The sequence below is a fragment of the Thermobia domestica genome, chromosome 2 (genome assembly GCF_964235325.1).
Source record: "Thermobia domestica chromosome 2, izTheDome1.hap1.1, whole genome shotgun sequence".
NCBI lineage: Eukaryota > Metazoa > Arthropoda > Insecta > Zygentoma > Lepismatidae > Thermobia > Thermobia domestica.
The window spans coordinates 123,189,323-123,211,076 of record NC_137455.1 but is presented as its reverse complement, the minus strand read 5'-3'; the positions used below and the strand labels follow the sequence as shown (position 1 = coordinate 123,211,076).

The 21,754-nt window shown below is 32.6% G+C and overlaps 1 protein-coding gene across 2 annotated transcripts; it reads left to right on the top strand.

The window, feature by feature from the left end:
• The first annotated feature begins 519 nt into the window (after positions 1 to 519).
• On the top strand, positions 520 to 16,652 carry LOC145675238 (uncharacterized). Of its 2 annotated transcripts, none has more exons than XM_081745629.1 (5): positions 520 to 653; positions 7,774 to 7,824; positions 8,487 to 8,564; positions 9,115 to 9,192; positions 11,824 to 16,652. In XM_081745629.1, the coding sequence occupies exon 5, from the start codon at positions 11,824 to 11,826 to the stop codon at positions 16,168 to 16,170; it is 4,347 nt and encodes a 1,448-aa protein (XP_081601755.1). In that variant the 5' UTR covers positions 520 to 653; positions 7,774 to 7,824; positions 8,487 to 8,564; positions 9,115 to 9,192; the 3' UTR covers positions 16,171 to 16,652. The 2 variants fall into 2 exon arrangements, with proteins under 2 accessions (XP_081601755.1, XP_081601748.1); XM_081745622.1 differs by having other exon boundaries at positions 7,774 to 7,836.
• Positions 16,653 to 21,754: the final 5,102 nt, after the last annotated feature.

Below are 21,754 nucleotides of genomic sequence, written 5' to 3'. Positions count from 1 at the left end.
ATTTTTTTATTGAAACAGATTAAATATATTTAGTGATTGAATTATAATAATAATGAAAATTGAATTATAAACTTGCCCTATTAAAGAAGAAAATATTGTTTTATTTATTGGATATCTTTATTGAAACAAGTGTTTCAAGACAAAAAGCACTCGGTGACTTCACGGACAGCAAATGAAATCATTTAGATTATGAGTCATGAGTTAAAGGAAGTAAAACCAACGCCAGACCACGTTTATCTTATTTATGTAAACTATGTTTTAGCTCCGCTTCAGCATGGAGGAAATTTCCCATTGCATATGGAAAACAATTGAATGACCTCATCGGTGTTGCCAAATTGTCATTTATTTGTTTGGTTTTGATGAGTGAAGACCATAACCTACTTAGGATGAGTAAGAAGATAGAGGTCACTAAAATAATTCATTTTGGCAACGTTTGCACATGTGACAATGAGGAAGCATGACTGCATCATTTTTTCCCCTCTTTGAGGGAGGGTATAATATGCATAGACTTTTAGTACATCAGTATTGAACCCTCTTTTTGATTTTGAGCTTGGATTGTTAACACCCGAAGATTTTTAACTGGTGATTTTGTTATTGTGTAGTGTGAATAGTGCATCTCGTTAATATTTGTACGCTGATTTACGATCGTATTGGTAAGTTTAATTTGATTTTTATTTTATATTTAAACAATTTTAGATGCATTATTGAAATTATGCGTTTTGTTTGGAGTAAATTTGAATAATAATAATATAGACACGTATATTATTTTGTATTAATCTAAATTTGTATTCGTAAATATTATTGAATAGACAGAATCGGATGTTATTATTTTAGACAGAGTTGAGTTGAATTTCAGTTTAACATTGAGACTCGTGATCCTTTTGCTTAACATTAAATGTGGAAATATAGAAGTTCGCGTTGGGAATGGAACTAGGGGCCTATAATATAATTGATTGTAAATTTAAAGCTTTTTTTTACCAACGCTATTTGAGACATGAACTTATAGATTAATGTAGGCCACATAAACTGGAGGAATTGACCGGGTTTTTTTTACTCCATCGCCTAGTCACGGAAGAGCTTTAATTACTAAAAATAAAATTTTAATGGTAGCTTAATGGATATGAATTTAGATTTTAGGCTTTCCTTTTAATTGGAAGAAGCGGGCTAAACTTTAACATTTGTTTGTTGTAAAAACGATGAAAACTGTGGCTAGGGTTATACACTTTTCAACCGGGCATTGAACACGTAGCTTATAGGTGCCATGTACGTATTTTAGGCAGAGTGGGGAAATATATTTACTTTTGGCCAGTTTTATGAAATACTATTACATATTTTAATGTTTTCTTGAGTATTAAGAGAACAAAGCTTATTATTGACTGGATTACATCACGAATTGAACCACTAGATTTAATTAAAAACGAATTTGATTGATGAGAATGAACGATGCTTTACTGTAGATTGATTTAATACAGATAACTTGGGAAGGCAGAATTAGACGAAATTAGATTTTGTGATGTTACATTATTTAAAATATGAATCTATTAAATTATTGTAGTACATTAGGATTTATACAGAAATTATAGGCCACATGATTTCATATACCTAGTTGAAACAGCGTATGTTTATTAGTATTAATTTTGTGGCTATGAAACAAAACAGTATTATATTTGTGGTGCATTATTTTGACTTACATAGTTAGAGCAGTTAGACAAAGCATGGGTCGTGAACAACGCGTTTACTGCCACCTATGAACTAAAGTAAGAACTAAGTGTAGAAAACAGTTACAAGACCTCCGTAAAGTTTTTTTTTTTAATTCGGAGAAACCATAAAGGATTTTACATTGTACGTAGTGGTAGGATTACGTTTAAATTAATACGTTTTATTGTAATATTGCGAACAGAGCGATGGCTAATTAAATCAATTACTTTAGCAAGAAATAGGTTTCTATGGATTTTTTTTTTGGTAGCTATAATTTGCTTTGGCGTTCATCGCCTATGACAGATTTTAAGAACAATTTGAATTTGAGTTTTAAGTGATGATAGGCGTAGATTTGTTTTAGGACATTTCAATTTTTATGGAGTTTTGGTGAATAAAAGCATTTGTAGGATATGCTGTTTTGCTAGTTTCAGAAAATTACCGTATATTGAACCTGACATGTAGACAATTTTTTAAAGGGAACTGGATTAATTTTAGTTTAATAAAAATATTAACCCGCGAACATGGTTGTTGAATATTGCTTTTGCTTGCGAAAAACCGGGCAAGACAAATAAGATTTTAGCTTATTGTGACAATTGTGTTTTGAGTTTAATGACTTGTATTAGTAGAGAACTTCTTACTAGCTAATTAATTTATACCTTTTTGTGTTTTAGTTCATTCCAAGAGCATACTAATTATTTACAGAAACAATTTTATAGGAAGTTTGATGAAATGAAAATGTGGGTGGGAGAATTTATGGAGAAGCATAGCTTCTTAGAGAAACTAGTAATTATTTTATGACCTGGCGAACCCGTAGAATATTTGGTATTAAGTTATAAAGAATGTGGTGTGAACACGCGTAATATAATAAATAATAAGATGAACTAAGACTTAAATTATTGCTTTAAAAAACAAAACCTACAGGGTTCTATAGTTTTGTATAGGATTAATGTTTATTTGTTACAGCACTTTTGTCCGTAAGAACAATTTGAATTGATTTAGGAGTCAGTTAGATTTGAAATTGTCCTAGTGGTTAGGATAGCTTGTTTATTGGATATATTGGAATGCAATTGTAGGGCAGCACCAACGGTAAACGCTTTGCCCTGCCCTAAAGTATAAATCTGAACTTTCCATGGTAAAACCGCGCGTTATTTTAGTATTTAATACGTTTCTTGTAATAGTTTTAATTAATTTTACGGAATTTAGGTTTTGAATGTTCGTTGAGATACTTGCTTTGAAGATGAGATTTCATTGCCAAGATCTTAACTTCCTTGTAATAAACTAGTTGAACAAATTCTGATTTATTACAGGTACTTGTACAAATTATTTGAGCATAATGCAAACCGTTTTGAATGAACAAAATATATTTGCCATTGCATGTTGGTAGACATTTTGTACAAATAAATAAAACTAGGGCAACACACTTAATATTTCTTTTATACATTGTAAAAATTAGTCAGAACGGTAAAATTATTTCTAGTTTGTCATAGAAATCAAATGTACTACCATATTGAAAGCAAAAAATATAATTTGCCTAGTATACTGAAATGCCGAACTTAGATACAAACACGTGCTAGCTGGAAAAGCGTTAGATTGAAATTGCGTCGCTCCGTAACCTAGTAAGTAAAGCGCTGGACTCATGCACTAAAGGTCGCGCGTTCGATCTCCGTCAGGCTGTGATAAGAATTTTTTTGTTTTTACTTTTGTTTGATTATATTATATTTTCATATTTTCCTTTTCTATGAAAAGTTGTTCTTATTTGTATTCTCTTAATAAATTAGTCGGAGCAAATTGTATTTACGAACTTGAAAAATAAATTGTTTGTTGTGCAATTTTAATTGCTACGCTTTTTATAGAAGCTCGGAATAAGCATAGCTTGTGAACCTACAAATAATTTCGTGGATAAATAATTTAAAGATTGAAAATTAAGTGGAGTTTGTAAAAGTTTTTTTTTTACGGAAGACACGATAAAACTTATGACAGAAATAAATTACAAGGAATTTCGGAAGAAAGTTTGCAGCGTTTATAAACTTAATTGAGAATGGAATAACATACTAAATGATCATTGTGGCTATGAGAGCAGGATTGTAGGTTATGAACAACCACATTGTGCGTTGTGGACCCTTTAGTTATATTTGTCAAAATTATGAGAGTAGATAAGAAAAAACAATTTACTATTGTATTTAAAATAAATGTAGAACTTGCATACGTTGATACAATTAGGCGGAACACATTTGACTCACCACGCTTCCCTTCAAAGTGACATTTGCATATTTTGGTGTAGTAAGTAAGACGTTTGCCTCATACACTTGCGCTCCCCCGGTTTAATCATGGACTTACCAATTTTACGTGCTACGCTTATTTTTATATTTTCCTTTTCTATGAAAAGGCGTAAATTATTTATTGAATCCTTTCTTTTAATCCCTTACATATATAACATATTCGAACAGTATATGTGAACACATTTTTATTGTTTCGTATTTCTTAATAAATCGACTCGAACAAGGTGTGAGAAGTTAAAAAGCTCCTTGTTAAAATATGACCCTTATGCATGACCCACACGAACAGCATGTGAGAATATTTTAATTTATTAAAAGCTTCGTGTTAAAATAAAGTCTGAACCTACAAATAATTCCGTGACAGGGACGGCGCAAGATAAGAAAGAAAGAGTGATGGGGCGGTTTACTGGTTTGTTGTAAAATTAGTTAACCGAGTACAGTTACATGGATACTACACAGTACGCGGAAGAGTGCCCTATAAGTATAATTGTTAAGAATAGGAACTGTCCATCGGATTTATCCTATGATGTTAGGCAATAAGGTGTGACACTGTCGTAGTGTTGCAATGCATACCATCAAGGAACTAAGGGGCAATTCTTACTTTTATACTCTCCTAATAAAATAGTCGGAATAACTTATGTTTATTTTAGTTTCATCACTTTATTAAAAGTTCCGTGTTAATTATTTATTCTTTTGTGTTATTTTATTTTATTGGTTCATTTGCTTAGCAAATTCAGAAGAGAAACTTCGTTTCGAAAATACTAACTAAGCTTGATGTTAAAAAGTGTGTGTGTGTGTGTGCGTGCGTGTGTGTGTGTGTGTAACTGAGTGAGTGAATGAAAAAATGAAATCTTTAAGTCCCACGGTTATGCTGGTTAGGCTAAATATGTGAGCTAAAATAAGCTCTTAAAAGTATATAGAAAGTGGGAGGAAAACTCCAAGGAAATGGTGTTTGTCCACCACAATTTATAAAAAATAAATCCAAAACTTAATGATTGTCATAAAATGTTGAAATAATTGGTGCGAGCTGGTATCGAACCAAGGACTCCAGGCACCAGAGGTGAACGCTCTACCACTGAACCACCGCGCCTATGAGTAAGTGAATGAGTTGGTGAGTGAGTGTATGTATGTGAGTGTGTATGTGTTTGTGTAAGTAAGTGAATTATAAAAATACTAAATAAAATTAACAGAAACAAAATACATGTTTTAGACTTAGAGTACAGAATAAAATAAGTTTGTTTGATTTAATCCTCATGCCACGATGCGCAAGTTTTAACATTTTGATGCTTTTTCTAACCTTGTATAGTTTAGCTTCAGTTGACCCGTACCCTTTTATACACATTAAGCTCCAATATTTCTTTTATCATGGTTTCCTTATTGTTTGTTTCAGAGACTTTTTTATTAGTATTCCTTGAACTGTTATTGGTTTTGATTTTATCTTACATTTTAATACCAGATAGAATATGAAACAACTAGCATTTTGTTTTACCTAGTATCATTCACACAACTATTTCTTTTCTTAATCTTTTCTCTACTTTGTCTCCCTTTCTCTCCCTCTCTCTCCCTGTTTTTCCTGTCTTTCCGCCTACTTTGTTTTTCTCTCTTTCTTTTCACCTACTGCCATCTACCTAACTATGCTTTTTCTCTCTCTCTTTCCACCTACTACCATCTACATAACTATACCTTCTGTCTCTCTCTCTTCCTGTTTTTCCTCTGTCTCTCCGCCTACTTTGTTTTTTCTTTCTTTTCACCTACACCCATCTACATAACTATACCTTCTTTCTCTCTCTCTTCCTGTTTTTCCTCTGTCTCTCCGCCTACTTTGTTTCTTTCTTTCTTTTCACCTACTACCATCTACATAACTTTACCTTTTCTCTCTCTCCCTGTTTTTCCTCTGTCTTTCCGCCTACTTTGTTTCTTTCTTTCTTTTCACCTACTACCATCTACATAACTATACCTTCTGTCTCTCTCTCTTCCTGTTTTTCCTCTGTCTCTTCGCCTACTTTGTTTTTTTCTTTCTTTTCACCTACTTCCATCTACATAACTATACCTTCTTTCTCTCTTTCTCTCCCTCTCCCTTCCTGTTTTTCTTCTGTCTCTCCGCCTACTTTGTTTCTCTTTTTCTTTTCACCTACTCCCATCTATTTAACTATTCCTTTTCTCTCCCTCTCTCTCTTCCTGTTTTTCCTCTGTCTCTCCGCCTACTTTGTTTTTTTCTTTCTTTTACCTACTCCCATTTACATAACTTTACCTTTTCTCTCTCTCCCTGTTCTTCCTCTGTCTCTCCGCCTACTTTGTTTCTTTCTTTCTTTTCACCTACTCCCATCTACATAATTATACTTTTTCTCTCCCTCCCTGTTTTTTCTCTGTCTCTCCGTCTACTTTGTTTCTCTTTCTTTTCACCTACTGCCATCTACATAACTGTATCCTCTTTCCTCAATGACAATTAAACTATTTGTCTTTTGTTTTCCTCTATTTATTTGCTTTATTACCCTCTAAACCTAACCTAACTAAAGTTTACTTTGCTTTTCTCTTTGTCTTTTCCTTTCTTTATCTTTTGTTTCTTTTTCTTTGCTTTTCCTCTATTTGATTAACTTCTAAACCTAACCTAACCATGATCTGTGTTTCCTTCCTTTTGGTTTTGCTCTTGTTCCTTTTCCGCCGCTTGTAGTATTTCCTCTCTACTTCTCCGTCGCTTGTAGTATTCCCTCTCTTCCTCGGTACCTATTTTTGACTGTATTTTTTCTCTTTATTGTTCTCTAGCTATGCCATACACAAATACCTTTCTTTCCTATTTTTGTAGCTCCCTGGCTATTTGTTTTGTTTGCTTTGTACGTTTTCTAATTATCTTTTGCTTTTTATTTTGTAACTTTAATTGGATCATATTTTGCCTTATATTCAATCGCTTCATTAGAACCTCGTTGTTAATTATTTGTATTTTCCTAATATTTTAATGGTTCCCTTGCTAAGCAAGTTATTTTACAGATCACATGCCAGAGCATGCTCCTAAGAACAGCTAAGCTAACTTAACCATACTCTGTATCTCTGTCTCATGGTAGTTGGAGTATCTTTTGTTTTTTTTGGATGTAGTCCTACAAGATTTCTATGCCTTTGTACTAAGACTTCATGTTTCTGTTTGGTTGTACATATATTATTTAGCATGCTTCTACGAAACAGCACACATTATATTGGACCTCTCCCATACTAGTCTTGGATATTTACCTATGGCTTTTACTAGACTTGTCGCTACTTGTCCATACTTTAGCTTGCTGCTTGAAAAATTTCTGTTAATAGATTCAATATACGTAACGAGAATCATCTTAAGGTGGGTCTTTTGAATTTTAGTAGATACTATATTCATATAAGGTAATCTATACTATATAGTGTAACCATATAAGATATTTTATAGTAAATATATATATACATATAAGAATCTATAGTAGATACAATATTCATATAAGGTAATCTATGCTATATAGTGTAACCATATAAGAATTTATGGTAGATATATACATAGTGTATACATATAAGACTTTATAGTACATATTATATACATATAAGAATTTATAGTAGATACTATAATAATATAAGTTAATCTATGTTATATAGTGTAAGCATATCAGAATTTATGGTAGTTATATTCATACTATATACATATTATAAAAATATAAGGATTTATAGTAGATGCTATATTCATATAAGGTATTCTATACTATATAGTGTATGCATATAATATATTCTAAAGTAAATATATATAAATAATGTATACGAATCTAATACAAATTATGTTATGTTTTAGGTTAGCCATTGGTGTGGTCGATTTAAGAACGTACTACCGGAAGTATCAGAGGTACTACCAAAGGTATTTTTCTTAATAAATTACTCAAATAGAGCAACCTTGTTGCAATGTAATAAATAATTCATATTACTTACAATATTACTTTTAGAACTGAACCGCTGCAATTATTTTATTCGTCGAACAATATGTGAGAGAATAAAAGATATTCTCCTAATAAATTACTCGGAGCAACTTCTTTTAATAAATCGTTGTTAACTTTAGTTCGATCGATTGCTAAGCAAGCTTAGAACACTTACAGTGTGATTATTTTATTCGTTTGTGTTATTTTATTTTATTGGTTCATTTGCTTTTTTTGTTCAATCACTTCATTAGAAGTTCCGTGTTAATTATTTGTTTCGAAAATACTAACTAAGCTCGTTTTTAAAATTAGAAAGTCGTAAGAGCAGCTACGCTGTAAATAAATCGTATTTTCTTTTTAAACTCTTCTAATTTTTTAATAGTTCCCTTGCTAAGCAAGCTCAGACCAGCTATGCTGAGAACTTTTAAATAATTTGTTCAATCACTTCAATAGAAGTTCCCTGTTAACTTTAGTTGAATCGTATGCTAAAGTATACTCTGTAGAACACCTATGGTGTTATCATTTTATTCGTTCGTTTGTTTCACAAACTCTTAAGAAACTGTTTCAAGTAGTAAAATATTGTCTTTTGTTTTAGGATACTCCAGCAGATCAATTGGACTTCTCTCTTTTGGACCTTTGAAGAAATTGGAATTAAAAAACCTGCAGATATCCTGTAAGTATGCAACCAATATTAATTCCATTACATATCCTGTTTCATAATATACTTTCTTGAAATAATCTTTACTTTGTTCAGCAACTTTGATCATTTTATTAGAAGCTCAGAACACTTACAGTGTGAACCTACAAATAAATTGTTGGATCGTATCTTTTTTATTCTCTCGTTTGTTACACAAACTCGTTTGCTGTGCAAGCTCTTTATTTATTTATTTAGCCTTTCGTAATAAATTACTCGAACACTTCGTGTGAGCATACTAAGGATGTTTGAACAATATGTGAGTGTACTAATTATTTGTATTCTTTTTAGTCGGAGCAACTTATTTTTATTTTAGTTTGATGATAATTATTTATTGGTTCGTTTTCATTAAAGAAAACGCAGAGAACACTGTAAAAACAAATAGAGTTCCAAATTAATAAAAAAGCTTATTGTTAAACTGAAAGTTGATAAAAAAGATTACTAAATAGCTTATTGTGCATTAATTTTGTAACAAAATGATAAATATAGAACTGAAATTATATAGTAATAAATGTTTTTATTGTTTCAGTGTTGACAGCGGCATACAAGTGCACTGAAAATTAATACAACGTGTCCTGTTAGATCTGTTGACATCTAACCAGCGGTGGTAAGTGTTGCAAACTTTAAAATTTTTTAGTTCAAAGAGTATATGAACATTAAATAATTAAAATTTTAACTTAATGAAACTACAATATTAAATTTTACATAATGAGACATACTGACAAATAATTTTGACTAAACTAACTTTACATGTGCGCAACTTAATTAATGAACATCTAAACTTATATTTTCGTTTGAAACATTTAATTTTTTAAAATTACATTTTGCATTATCATTTTTATTTTGCAATTAAAAGAGTTTCATGTAAACATATAATGAATTACATTTTACAATAAAAGTTTCATGTGAAAATTACATTTTTACTTTTGCATTTTTTTAATTTACACTTTGCATTTTTTGCGTTCGCATTTTACAATAAAGGTTTCATGTGAAAATTACCTTTTTTAATTTACACTTTTGCATTTTTTATTTTACAATCAAAGAGTTTCATGTAAACATGTGAAAATTGCATTTTTAATTTACACCTTTACATTTTACTTTTACATTTTTAATTTACATCTTTACATCTTTACATTTTACTTTTACATTTTTAATTTACACTTTTGCATTTTTAATTTACACCTTTACATTTTACTTTTACATTTTTAATTTACATTTTTACATTTTACTTTTACATTTTTAATTTACACTTTTGCATTTTTAATTTACATTTTACTTTTACAATTTTAAATTTACACTTTTGCATTTTTTTATTTTACAATCAGAGTTTCATGTGAAAATTGCATTTTTAATTTACATTTTACTTTTACAATTTTAAATTTACACTTTGCATTTTTAATTTTACATTTCACTTTGTATTTATATTTTACAATCAAAGAGTTTCATGTAAACATATAAAGAATTGCATTGTAAGAATTTAATGTCACTTGAAAAATAGACATTAACGTTTACAGTTAAAGTAATAAAATAAAATTAACTGAACTTCCATTAGTAGTGCATTGTAAAAAATAGTTACAATAAATCAAAGTTTACAAATTAAATAGTCACAAAAATATTTATTAAATATATTAGTTTTCTTTGTTGATGCGTTTCATTGAATACTGTAGAACAACTATTATATTAATTATTTTAATTGTTTAGTTAATTTAATATGCTTTTTCTAACTAAACGTCTTTTAAATCTAATATTTGATCTTTTTAAATAATTATGCTTTTTCTAACCTTATTTATTTTAGTTTGCTATTCTTATTTAATAAATTTTCTCTTCTGATTGATGTTTAACTATGATCTGTAACTAATAGAGCTTTCATTCTAACCATACGTAATTTCTCTTAACTATAATTTGTAACAATTAAGTATTTCAATGCTATTTTGAATAAACTGTAATAATTAAGTATCTTTTAAAATCTGATACTGTTACTTCTTAATATTTTGGTAAATTAAATATGGTTTTGCTGTTGTGACTCAGAAACTGATTTAAACCGGTTTTTTCTAACATTTTTATTTTCTTGTTGCTATATTATTTAATTTTTGTTGTTTACTATGCTATTTTTCATTAAATTACGTTTACTAGTATTTTGTTGTTCGTATTGCTAATGTTATTTTGAATTGATTTTTATTCGTTGAAATGTTCACATCAGATATGTTCATTGTTTCAAATATGAAGATATTAATGTCCGTGAAAATTAAATATTCGTCTAAAATCGAAAATCTTCGAAAATGTCACATGACTTTAAATTATACATGATGTAATATAGTAGTATTACTTTAGAAAATATTTTCATGTCGTTTGGGTTTAAGATTTTTTTTGTTTAATGTGTTTGGGTACGAGATTACATTTTTTCCGAAAGTATAAATAGCACGCAAGAAACCGTGTAAATTCACTTTAAAAGAAGTATTGTTAGAGTAAAGACGTTTCTACTTGTACTTTTCGGGAATTGTTATTGAAAACTATAATTAGATTTGCTGGTCCTAAACTATTGTAGAATAAACATTTATCCATATTTCGGTAAACACTTAGTGGATTATATCATAGTCATAGTTACCTTTGGAAAACTTCGCATGGAATTCTGGGAATTTTCCATATCTGTGTCTTTATAAGAGCGGGAAAAGCGCACGGCGATCAGTATAGCAAAAAAAGTTGTACGGTGAAGACGTCTCTTCATGTTGTTAACTGATAAAGTTAAACAGTATCTTTGAAAAAATACTTAGTAAATTATAAACTGTGTAAAATTTTGGGAATTTACATTATCTACGTATATATAAGAAGGTCAAAATCATTAATTGGTCATTCTACAGAAAGCAGTTCAATCGTGTGGACGTGTTCTTTTGGATACAAAATAAATAAACGAGTAAGGATACTGGAAAAGTATAAATAGACTCCATAGAACAATTGGAAACCATTTCAATATAATTACTTGTGGAGGTAACATCGCTCCGTTGATTCTAAGTTAGAAGATTCTTGGAAGTGGCCGTAATCAAAGGAATAGTGTTTATAATATTTTACGTGAAAATATAGTTCAGTTTGCTTTTTACTTCAAGGTGTAATCTTCATTTTTAAGAAAGTTATCGGATTTACTGTTGACAATATTTAATTTAGTAACAGCCATATTTAAAGAATTTCATTTTGTGGCGAGGAGAAAAAGTAATTCGATTTCGTTATAATTTTATGATTACAGATGGCACATATGAAATTGATTAAGGAAGCAGAAAATCTGTTGGCTCTTCAAGAGCAATTTGGATTTGATGCGGCTGAAGTTACATTTTATACTTGGACAAGGCTAATAGAAAATTATCATTCCAAGGGGGTGCGTGTGTGTAATGACCAATATGAGAGTTTATTACGGGCGCTATTGCATCATTTTAAGGGTGTGCAGAATGTTATTTTAGCAGGGTGTAAATCCGCAACCGATATCAGTGATCTTTATCGGATAGGGTTTTTCCGCGAAGATGATATAAAAAATCAGGCTTGCGAAAAGTTCAAGCAGTTGATATTGGCAGGTAAGACAGATGGCTTATTTGCTGAAGCTGCTGCTGAACTATTAGGTGATCCTGTGAACTTAGCAGAATCAAGTTCTATAAGTTGTGGGGAACCTATAAACTTGCCAGGGCCAAGTTCTGCAAGTTCTGGAGAACCTATGAACTTGGTAGGTTCTGGTTCTGTGAGTTCTGAGAATATATCTAAGACAATAAATGGTAAGAGTGCATCAAAATTTAAGATTGTAAGGAGTACATCGCGTAATTATGCATACTTTGGGCTAAATGGGACAGAAATATCCATTAAGTGTATGGGCTCAAAGGGAATCGAAGACCCAGAAAAATATGTACGAAATCTGTTTGATTTCGTAATGGTTCATACAATAAAGGATGTTGACAAGAACACCTATATAGGGATAACTATCGAGAGCAGTGCCTCGAGGTTAAATAAACCAATCTATCTCTCATGGCGGAAAAAATCTGAATTGAATCCGGAAGCCCTCTTCTCCGTAGTGGAAAATACCCTCAATAGCAATGAGGAGTTCCTAATCGGAGGTGACGTCACGTTTAAGGTGCATAGTGTGCATCTCCGTAAAGGAAGAGGAAAAACACGGAATCGAACCATCAAAAAGTATGCACCATTGGGTGAATTTTTAGAAGATAAGGTAGTTCCAATGGAGAACGACGTGTACTGCCTCCCAAAGAGTATAATTCTGGGGATGGCAAGGGCTGACCAAAAACACGAACAGGTATATAAATTAAAAAATCATCCAAACCGTTTGTTAAACCAAGCTGTTAAATTATGTGAAAAAATAAACATAGAACCTGCTGAACTAAATGGGTGTACTCTCGAAGATGCCAAAAAGATACAGAGCCACCTTGCATCCAAATATCAAATCATTGTCTTTGAAAGGAAGGTTAATAGTCGTGAATTTCATGTGTTATATCCAGGTAGAAAAGGTGGCAAACAGATCTATATCCTATACGAAAATAATCACTATCAGTTGGTTGGAAGTATTCTAAACTTATTAGGTACAAGAGGATTTTGTAAATCCTGTTTGCAGGGGTACAATAATAATGGGCTTTATCATAAGTGCGAATTTAAGTGTTCAGCTTGTGAAAAATACCACAAATTATTTACCTCTGAAATTAAACGCGAATGTGATGATTGTCATAGATTGTTTTCATCGGATGAATGTTTCAACAATCATAAAGATGTAACGAAACGTGGCAAAAGTGTATGTGACTTAGTCAGGATTTGTAACGACTGTGGTGTAATGTTTGATTTAATACGACGTCGGAAATCTGAACACAAGTGTGGTGAGCGGTTGTGTAAAGCATGTAACATACATGTTGACCGAAATCATGCTTGTTATGTTCAGAAGCAAAGCCTTACCCGGATCGAAAAGTATTTGTACATTGTATTCGATGTAGAAACTATGCTACTGGATATGAATACTGAGGGGGAACAACGTCATGAGGTAAATCTTGTGTGTGCCCAAGTAATTTGCCACACATGTAAGGGTAATTCGTTGGATGATACGTGCCATATATGTGGAGATGAAAACGGAAATCGTGAGTTTTCTTTTAAAACTCTTGGCGAATTTGTTAAGTTCGTGTTAACACCTCGTCAAGGGTTTGACAAGGTTATTGTGTTATCACATAATGGGAGTCGATATGATATCCATTTTGTAGCTAAACATCTTATAGAGACCGAGCATCTTTCCGTAAATTTAACAATGACTGGACAAAAGATTATTGAATTGAGAGTCGGGAACGGTCATATTGTGTTCAGGGATACTTATTTATACATGGGAATTAAACTGTCTAATTTACCCAAAACTTTAGGCTTATCTGGCAACTTGCGGAAGGGATCTTTCCCATACTTATTTAATACCCCGAATAATCAAAATTATGTAGGCAAAATTCCGTCTTTAGAGTATTTTGATCCCGACAGTTTGTCCCCTGAAGAGAAAAGACAGCTAATCGCCTGGCACCAAGAACGTGCTTTAAGCGGCAAGGAGTATGATCTCCAAAAGGAGATGCTCGCGTACTGTCGTAATGACGTAAGAATTTTAGCTGAGGGTATCATAAAATTCTCAGACCTAATCGAAGAGAAAACTGGCGGCATCCAATGTTTCATTTCTTCAAGTACGATAGCCAGTCTTGCTATGCATGTCTATTGTACCTTATATTTGCCTAAAAATTCAATTGGTGTAATTCCACCTCTTGTATTTGATTATCGCGATCGTCAAAGTGTAAAAGCACTGCAATGGTTGCGATACATGAAATTATCAAGAGGTACTGAAATTCAGTGTTCGGAAAATGGCACCGAAAGACGCTTTGGGAAATATAAGGTTGACGGATATGAACCAAGTAGTAAGACTGTGCTGGAGTTCTATGGATGTTTTTGGCATTGTTGTCCCACGTGTTATCCAGAGTTACGTCATGAACAGCTTCATGACCCCTCGTCTTATCGTACAATTATGCAGCAACGCTATGAGGAGACTGTCATTAAAGCAAATTACCTACGTAGTCGAGGTTTTAACCTTATTGAAATGTGGGAATGCGAGTGGGATGATCAGGTGAGAAAGGACAAGTCCATACAAGAGTTTATTAAAACGCAGTGTAACGACATTGTTGATCATTTGATCCCCAAACATGCCTTTAATGGCGGTCGCACAGAATGTTTCAATGCGCTGTATGAGTGTACTGATAATGAAAGCATTCAATATCTGGATGTTACGAGTCTCTATCCGTGGGTAATGGCTCGTAAGCCGCTGCCAATAGGCATGCCAAAAATGCGTAGGGGGCCGGACTTTCCGGAAGTGGAAGGTATCCATGGGCTAGTTAAATGCACCGTCTTGCCTCCAAAGGATCTTTATTTTCCAATTCTTCCATATGTTGCGGGAGGCCGTTTACTTTTTGGTCTTTGCCGTACTTGTATGGAGGAGGAAAGTGTCAATGATTGCTTGCATTGCGATAAGGACCGGGCTATTACTGGTACGTTTTGCACCCCCGAACTTCATAAAGCAATACAAGCCGGATATAGGATACTCAATATTAAGGAAATGTGGGAATTTGAACTAACCGGCTCGGAGGATTGTAATACGCATAGTTTGTTCCGCGACTATGTAAATTCTTTCCTCCAAATGAAGCAGGAAGCGTCTGGTTTTCCTGCAGCATGTCAAAGTAAAGGAGACGAAGAAAAATATATTAACGAGTATCTTGCCCATGAGGGCATTCAATTAAATCATAGCAATATCAGAAAGAACCCGGGATTGAGGTATATCGCTAAGATATTCCTCAACTCATTATATGGAAAATGGGGGCAGCGAACAGACTTGCCGCAAACAAAAATCATTGATAATCCGGAGACGTTTTTTACATATCTATTGTCGGCGCAATATGAGGTGCAATCAGCACTACCCATTGGTGACGAACACCTAATTGTCACATACAAAGACATCGAAAATGAAAACAAACCGTGGAAGTTTTCGAATGTTGTACTTGCCGCGTTTATTACGTCATGGGCAAGGCTTCGGCTTTATGACCTATTGACTTTAGCAGGAGCTGAAAATGTTTTGTACTGTGACACGGACAGCATAATGTTTGTCCAAAGACGAGATGATAAGTCCAAGCTTACAACTGGGTCCTACCTGGGTGAGCTAACCAGTGAAGTTCCGGAAGGGTGGGAAATAGATATGTTTATCGGTTTAGGGGCTAAAAATTATGCGTATAGGCTGAAAGAAATTGGGACAGGAAAACTAGATTATGTATACAAAATCAGGGGTATTACTTTGGACAGTAGAACGCGAAAAGAAATTAATTTTAATCACTTTTATGATTTAGTTCGCAATAAAATTGAAAAGAAGGAGTTAAACTTCCCAGGGAGGATTTCACGTAAGACTGGGTTTACCATTGTTTCACGACCTGAAACAAAAACTCATCGAAAAGTAAATAACAAAAGACAAAGATTGAACCCCGACAGTATGACAGATTACCGTACCATTCCTTATGGTTATCAAAGTCGAAGTCCTGTCCCGTAATAGTTTGTGCGAGTGAATGTGTGTATATATGTATATAATTTAAAATGTAAATACAATGTAAATAATAGTGTGAATGGAGGTAAAATCATCTATGATAATCATACATTTTCGTTAACTTGACATGACCTGAATATAGCATATAAATATTCTATACTATCAGATTCCTTTCATATTCACAAGTGCTAGTTATTATATCATCTTTATAACATTTGCACCCCTCACACCGCACCCTCATTTTGTAAAGAATATATATATATATATAAAATATGTAAATAGATTTTTCATACATAAGTTTTGTAAATAGATTATTTCATATATTCTAAATAGTTTTCTCTCATATAATGTAAAGTTTTTATATATTGTAAATAGTTTTTTCTATATTGTAAATAGTTTTTTTCTATATTGGAAATAGTATATTTCAAATATTAAATTATTTTTCAATCATGTACAAACAATCAATAGAACATTCTATATATCATTATATTCAAACACTTATTATATATTTTACAATTTTTATTTTTATTATATATTTACATTTTTATTTTTATTATATATATTAAATTTTTATTTTTATTATATATTTTACATTTTCATTTTATTATATTTACATTTTTATTATATACAAACACTTTTTATGTACATATTTTTTATTTTTTATTATATATAATATTTTGTCATTTTTACAATAAATTTTTTAAACTATATTCATGCCTTTAATTTCTACATCCTATAAAATTAAAAAGGTACTTAATACAAATAGTGTGTGTATTCTGTATAAGATAAAGGAAGAATACATATGCTTCATATGTATAAAAATAGAGTATTAATAAAGGCACAATATTTATACTTTTCATAAAATTACAATATCAAATTCATATATTCACTCAATGATTTATTATTTTATTAAGTTTAATAATAATCTGAATCAAAAAGTCAACCGAGGTTATAAATATATCCTAAAACATAAAATTACAAAATGCGGTATCGCAATATTTGTTTGTTCGCTCAACAAGTTCTTCTACGTCATAAAGAAGATTATCAATATCAATAAAGCATTGACAGCAACCAGGAAATACCCAGCAAAATAGCGGGAGTGTCAACAAAGGTAAGTGAACTTTGTCTTCTTACTTAAGTTAAAGTATTGGGTAAACATATAAAGTGCGCCAATATCTATAAAGGAAAATACCGTTACCGTCCACATCTGTTGGGCGGGCGGCAAATATACAAAGCGGGCGGCGCGACGGTAATGGCGCCAGCGCAAAGGTCACACATACGTAATAAAATATACAAAGCGCGCGGCACAACAAAACCAAACGCTAGTGGCGTCAGCGGCACCATCTAACACGCTTTATCAATCCAAGATAATTGCAAACTCATTACTTCAATTGAAAATGTAATTATCCTATGTACATCATACTATATGATGAAATGTCGCCTTTTTAAACAAAAGTTCCGGTTTAATTACACGTTAATCTCTTGGTTACCTAACGTAATAAGTACATAAAACACTGTAATTGCGGTTTAATCCCCTTAACATACCTGGGGCAGGTAAAAGAAGGCAACTCTGGTTTAATTTTGTAATATACCTGGGCAGATAAAAAAGGGTCATAAATGCTGCATATTCCTACTAACCACTTCATAAATTCCGATTTCACACAATGGAGAATTAATAATAATGATCTTCCTGGTAAATTATATTGGGAAATCAAGGATCATAACAACTCAATTATCCACATGGTCGAGACGTGAAATCATAATATATTATCGCTTATTGTTCAACACGGCCTTAATACCAACAAAATTATACCAAATCAAGAAAAAGAACATATACCATTGTTGGTGTGACAAGGGCATTGGAGCATTGAATCATATATTATTTGAGTGTGATCTATATAGAGACATCAGATCAACATTACTTCATCAACTGATTTCGACTTTGGGACATTCCCCATTTTCCTATAAATTTATTCTTGGTACTAACAACTGGAAAGCAATAAAAGCAATGGTTCAATACTTAATAAAATCTGGCATTAACATGTAAAAAAAATCAACATAATTGCATGTTAATTTAATAATTTTCCCCCCTTATTTTCACAGGTGTAATCAACTAAACATCATGCCTTATCATACATTTGTTGCACAAAACTTGGTGGGTGCAAAGTGATCGTTCAGAAAACACCAATAAGGGTGTAGAAGACAAGACAAGTGTTTGTTCATGGTTATATATTTTATAAATATGTTTTTGTTTAGATCAGCTTTTCATTGGAATTATAGATTATATTAAAGGGATTGAGTATATAGCCCGCTCCCCCCAGTGATTTTTAACGAATCATAGTGATTCTAACGATTCATACTAGTTCATAATGAATCGGAATCGCATGTTATAAAGATTTAAGATGTAAATCTTGTGGTTCTATAAGTAGTAGTAGTAGTAGTAGCGGTAGTAGTAGTAGTAGTAGCAGTGGTTAGTAGTAATAGTAGTAGTAGTAGTAGGAACGGGTTAGAAGCCCCGCAGGGGTTGGTTGCGTTCTGTTCTCGATATAAGTAGTAGTAGTAGTAGTAGCAGCAGTATTAGAAGTAATAGTAGTAGTAGTAGTAGTAGTGACTCATCCAGTTCCGGTGCAAAGAACTGGGAGGAGCGGGCTATACACAAGCCTATTAAAGTAAACATTCATATTTACATTTTGGCAATGATTGGTTTAGTGGAATGTTATATATGTGGAAAAATTTATATATTGTTAGGCCTAACTTGTAAACCTAACTTTATAAGAGAACTTTGCGGCTAAAGTATATAATGCAGCACTCATCATAAACAATTTTAAAAGTTTATAACAATAAGGTCCCTGTAGTAGTCAGGCTTTTAGTATGACGTTAATCATACTTCAAAACGACTCTGCATAAAGCGGACTAAGTTTATTTATGTTTTAACTCCTCTCTTCCCCTCCCCGAAGTTCTATCGTCAAAGTAAATAGATAAACACCATTCCAAGCCAAAACCTCATGTTGAAAATTTGATAGAGATCAGTTGGGTGGTTCAAGAGTTATTAAGTTTTATTCATTTTCATATATCTCTACCCTCCCCTCTCCCGCCCCTAAGTTTTACCGTCAAAGTGATGTGATAAAAGTCACCCCAGGTCTGGACCTCATCTATGTTGAAAGTTTGATCTAGATCGGTGGGGTGGTTTAAGAGTTATTAAGTTTTATTCATTTCATATGTATCCCCCTTCCCCTCCCCTAAGATCTACCGACGAAGCGAAATTATAAAAAAAAAACTTTCCAGTTCCGAACCTCATCTATGTTGAAAATTTGATTGAAATCGGTCGGATGGTTCAAGAGTTATTAAGTCATAAACTTAATCACTTTTATTTTTATTTATATTGATTTTTATATGTATCTTCCCCTCATCAAGAGTTAATAAGTTTTATTTATTCTTTCTATCTCCTCTACCTCCCCCCCCTAAGCTCTACCGTGAAAGAGAATAGCTAAAGACACTTCCAGGCCAGAACTGCATCTACGTCAAAAATTTGATTGAGTTCGAGAGATTAAGAGTTACAAACATAGGCATTTTCAATTTTATAATATTGAAACATGACTAAATAGTAGTTATGTTTAGCTTGATATCATCTATCGCTTTGGTCATTATGAGACCGATAGATGACTAGATTTTGGGGTATCTTCTCCACCACCAACAACTAGCGCTGGAATATAAAAGTATATCTCATCTGAAAGATAATTCTACAACTACAGCATGTGGGAAATGTAGCTCATGGTATTTAGAAATCATAACTCATACTCAAATTTGCTTTTAAATGTGCAGCAGATAGGGTAAGGACAATTAAGTATAAGAGTAATTAGTCTGGCGTAGTCACTTATTGTTTCGACGAAATAAACAGTACCTTCTTCAAAGTTAGTAACTCCATTCTTCTCCTCCCTCTCTCGCTGGCTCGTTGCTGTTCTTACAACTCCAAACGAAGTACCCCGAGAAACACTCACCATCCAGTTTTGTTTCTCGGACTGAGGCCTCAAACCATACCTCCTGATTTCCTCAATACCAAATATGGTCACTCCATAACTCACCTTCTCCTAACACCGTGTTCGTGACGTCACAAGAGTCAAAGCGTTTGAGAGTCGAAGACCTCACACGCTGGGGACTTCACCTCCTGATCCTGAATTGTACTTTCTGAGGAATTTCAAGTGCAAAGCTAAACCTCAGCGAAAAGTAGAAAATACAAAATACACACTTAATAATCGTTGACGTAGTTACCAGACAATAACTTTTAGTTGAGGCAATCAAATGAGTCAGCTAGAGAAGAGCTAACTGGGCGCTCGAAATATTTACAAATAAGTTGAATGTGAGCAATGTCCTCAAACGCAGACTAGTGACACTGCCAAGAAATGGAAACGTAGCCAGACACAAGTAGAAAGTTGATAAGTTGCACAAAGGTAGGAAAACAAACAAGGGTAGTGACTTTATATGAGGTTAAAGGAAACTGCTATTGCACTTATCTTTTAATAAAACACAAAGGTATACAAATATGCTTCTAGGAAGCTTGAGACTAGGCCTACATAATTGAACTTTCCGAGGAAAGAAAAAAAAATAATCCAGCGAAGTAGATGACGTAAATCCAAAAGTCTGTCGTTGGAATCGAACCAGGGACCTCCGACGTATAGTATCGTAACAATATAGATTTAATATCGTAACAATACAGAATAATTTTAAAAAAGTATAATTATTTCATTAACAGCTATATCTCACTTCCTGTTTTATACCAGGTATCATAAAAAAACAAATGAATTCCAAACTGTGAAACTGAATAAAAATGCTGTTTTTCACCAATTTTCCATGTGATAAAAACAAATGTTTAAAACACTAGTTATAGTATACAAAAAATTTAATTTACTTAAAAATGAGTTAGTACTATTGTATTATGGTAGTATTTATAGTACCTTGTTAAAACGTTTGTCTTCAAACCGTCAAATATAACTCACAGTAAATTGTGTAATTTGCTATCACGAAAAAAGTATACCATACTATTTTCCGATCGGCATGATAAAATAGTATTTTTCTATACTATTTTAGTGTAAATTATTAATTATATGTAAACTTTGTTATTTTTAAATGACTGAAGCGAGGTAATCTTACGATGATGTTTGAAAGCTGCTCATTTAGAGGGGCCAGGAAATCATTTGGGGGGCCTGGCCCCGATGGCCCCCCCGTGGCTACACCCCTGTGCTGCACGTGGAATCCGAACCACATGAGATTACGCCGGGAATCGAATCCGGATCTCCCGAGCCAAAGACGTGTACGTTAAACGACATAGCCACGACATAGTCGCAGACAATGAAAAGTTATCAATGTTTTTGTTTAGAATGAGTATACCAGAGTCAAATTTACATCACCTTAAACTTTAAACCAGTGGTTCCCAAGGACCAACCTCCTGGAGGGCTCTTGAAGAACAAGCGAGGGATCATAAGCTAACGACAGAAATAAATTATAAAATTATCAATTAACTTAACAGATTTTACGTGTTTGATATTTTATCCTTTTTAGACTCGCATTCGAGATTTTTAAGCAATCAAACACT

What these genes read in the sequence shown, in the direction of transcription:
- LOC145675238 (XM_081745629.1), top strand. Translation starts at nt 11,824, where the DNA reads ATGGCACATATGAAATTGATTAAGGAAGCAGAAAATCTGTTGGCTCTT.